The following is a 3,013-nucleotide window of genomic DNA, read 5'->3' as shown; positions in this document are numbered from 1 at the left end:
CTTAATTTTACGTTCAAACTGTGTATGAATGTTGTTATGGAAGTTGGTAAATGTGTTGTAAACTTTAGATTTATTGGTAAGAGGATAAGTCCATAAAAAATCCGTTAAGTCATCAAGAAATAATATATAATAGCGGTGACCACCGGTGCTCAAAACCGAGGAGGTCTACAAATCACTATGAATTATGTCAAAAGGTAAATGAGTTTTATTCATAGAATCATAAAACTGAAGTTTAACACTTTTGCCAAAAACACATGATTGACAAAGCGTATTGTTTGGTTTACTAAAATTAATAATGGAACTAGACTTTAACGAATGCAATAAAGTGTTGCCCGGGTGCCCAAGTCGTTGATGCCAACGGTCTTGAGTAATGCCAACTAAAGCGGTAGGGTTGGTGGGAGGCTTGATGAAATTTATGGTAAGAGGGTAGAGATCTCCCGAGCTATTGCATCGTAGGATAGGTTCCTTGGTCTTGAGATCCTTAACAAGAAAACCAAACGGGTCAAATTCAATTGAAAGTAAATTGTCCGTCGTTAGGCGACGGACCGAGATGAGATTTTTAATTAGGTTGGGAGCATAAAGAATGTTGTTTAGTTTAAGTGGGGGGAATGGGGTGGTAAGGTTTTGTTGCCTTGTCCAATAACGGGAATGGTTGTCCCGTTGCCAACAATTATTCGCTTATTAGTGCAAGTTTTAAAAACAGACGGGGAATTCATACCGGGTTGTTCCATGTGGCCAGATGCGCCGGTGTCTATGTAGCCGACGAGATCGGACGGCTGACTCATATACAGAGTATAGAGAGCCTGTGCAATGTCGGTTGGCGTCGGGCTGTAAGTAGCCAAGTGAGCCTGTGCGGGCCGTGGGCCCAGAATTCCCTTTGAACCGGTCTGCCGAGGGGTTGACGGGTAAGGGCAGGGTGGTGTTTGGTTCGGTTGTGGACTGTAGTTAGCCCATTGGTTGGATGCCCAGTTGTTGGGAAAAATAATGTAAGGGTGTTGGTTTTGAGTTGGATGGTGAATCTGCCCCCTGGAGCGATTTGGCTGAGATGACAAGGAACGTCCACGAACGCGTCCACGGGAATGGCCTCGTCTACGGGTAGAGTCTGAAGTGGTATGGGGGGCGGCGGAAGAGTGAGTTTGGCTTTGGGCGTGAAGTGCGGTTGCGGGTTGTTGAGAGGAGTGGAGGGCTTGGTTTGCTTTAGTGGTTTCATTCATGCATAATTGGGAACGAACTTCAAAGAATGAGGGTAAAGTTTTGGTGTTTTGTAGGACGGTGGCAACGGTTTCGTATTTTTCGGTGAGGCCGTTTAAGGTTTGTAGGACAATATCGTTTTCGTCAACCGGTGCATCAACATTATTCAATTGATCAGCCAAGACTTTGATCTCTTGACAATATTCATGCATGGAGGAAAAGTTTTCGAGACGTGTGTTTGCGAATCCTTGTTTGAGAAAGAGAGCTCGTGTGGCTTTGTTGTCTTGAAAGAGGTTCTCGGTGGCTTTCCAAGCATCATAAACGGTGGTGCGCTTTTTGATAACGGTTTTTAGGAGACCGGTAGAGATTGTGCCATAGATCCATTGGAGGACGATGGCATCAAGGCGTTCCCATGAGTCATTCGGTGGGGAAGCCGATTGCTTGTCCTTGTCTGGGGACAAGGTAGCAGCGGGTGAGGGACGGGGCTCAAGATGGTCGGCCACAAGAAACGCCGTGCAATGAATTCGAAACAGTTCCGACCATGTGTTGTAGTCGGCGGCTTCATTGTCTAAGTTGACAGGGACAAAGGTTCGGATGTTGGAGACGGTGACGGTGGGATGGAGTTTTTGGTCGGCCATTGAAGAAGAAGGAGGTGGGATGAAATTTTGAGTAGAGATTATGAGGATCGTGAGGGTGATACCATATAGAATAATATGATTCCTTGCCTTCTTCCATTCATGGTAATCAATATATAATGATACAAGAGATCTCCTATTTTTGGAGATAAATCATACAATCAAGGCTAATTACAATAGTATAAAGACTAATTACAATACCATAATTACATGCGTAATTAGTGGTGTCTATTAACGTTATTTCTCATTTTCCACAAATTCTATAAAGTTACTAGGAAGACAACAAAAATCACTTTTTTTTCCTCATTACCACAATGATTTATCCCCAATTCCAACATTTGTCTAACCAAAACCGAGCTAAGAGGGACGGGAATTTTTAACCATAAACAAACTTGCCACATGGTCTTTGCAAACATGCAATAATAAGCAGTGACGGGCCTAAAAATTGTTTTCATATTGTCGGATTTTTTATCGGTCAATTGTCTATCACTATATATTAAATTTTTTCGATTTATCGATTTTTCGAGTCGGGTCGGGTCACATAGTACAAATAAAACCAAATTATTATATAATTACTAAACAAAATTGTGTTAAGCTCGAGGGGCACAAAATTAAATTACATGTAAGTAATACAATAATAAAAATAAAACTAAATATTTATTATGTTAAATCTCTAATAATAAATTAAATCTAAATACCATTACTTTAAAACAAAATTTTGTTAATAATAAATGTTTGTTGAGTAATTGAGTTTATTTGAGTATTTGACAATTGACAGACTACTTTTCCTTTTACTATTAAGTAAAATAATAATTACACCATCCTTCCCCATATTTATCTCATCTACAATTCATGAACTCCATCACTTTAAGACCATCTTCTATGATTAAGGGCTTCAAAACGCTTCAACAGTGTCATGTTAGTATCACGTGAGGCCCCACCCAAAAAATGCCCCTCTATGGTGAGGACTGAGGAGGCTTCGAAGCCCATTTATTTATTATTTTTTTTATAAAACCAACAAATTTATTAAATCAATAATAATAAAATACAAACTAAATTAAACTTAAAAACATATACCTAAAAAATTCATTTATTTTTAGTTGTCGTCGCCGTCACCGCCGTTTTGTTGTTTGTTTCTCCAAATATGTTCAGCCATATCCGATCGAAGACTGAAATTCTTTTCCTTT

General features: G+C 39.8%; 1 protein-coding gene across 1 annotated transcript; it reads right to left on the bottom strand.

Moving 5' to 3' along the window:
• Window positions 1-590: 590 nt before the first annotated feature.
• Window positions 591-1,829, bottom strand: LOC143579017 (uncharacterized). The gene has a single exon (XM_077062434.1). The coding sequence runs from the start codon at window positions 1,827-1,829 to the stop codon at window positions 591-593; it is 1,239 nt and encodes a 412-aa protein (XP_076918549.1).
• Window positions 1,830-3,013: the final 1,184 nt, after the last annotated feature.

The sequence above is a fragment of the Bidens hawaiensis genome, unplaced genomic scaffold (genome assembly GCF_021521415.1).
Source record: "Bidens hawaiensis isolate Kalapana, Puna unplaced genomic scaffold, B.hawaiensis_p1.1 tig00029572_1, whole genome shotgun sequence".
NCBI lineage: Eukaryota > Viridiplantae > Streptophyta > Magnoliopsida > Asterales > Asteraceae > Bidens > Bidens hawaiensis.
The sequence above is the reverse complement of the archived record's forward strand: the minus strand, read 5'-3'. Positions and strand labels throughout refer to the sequence as shown.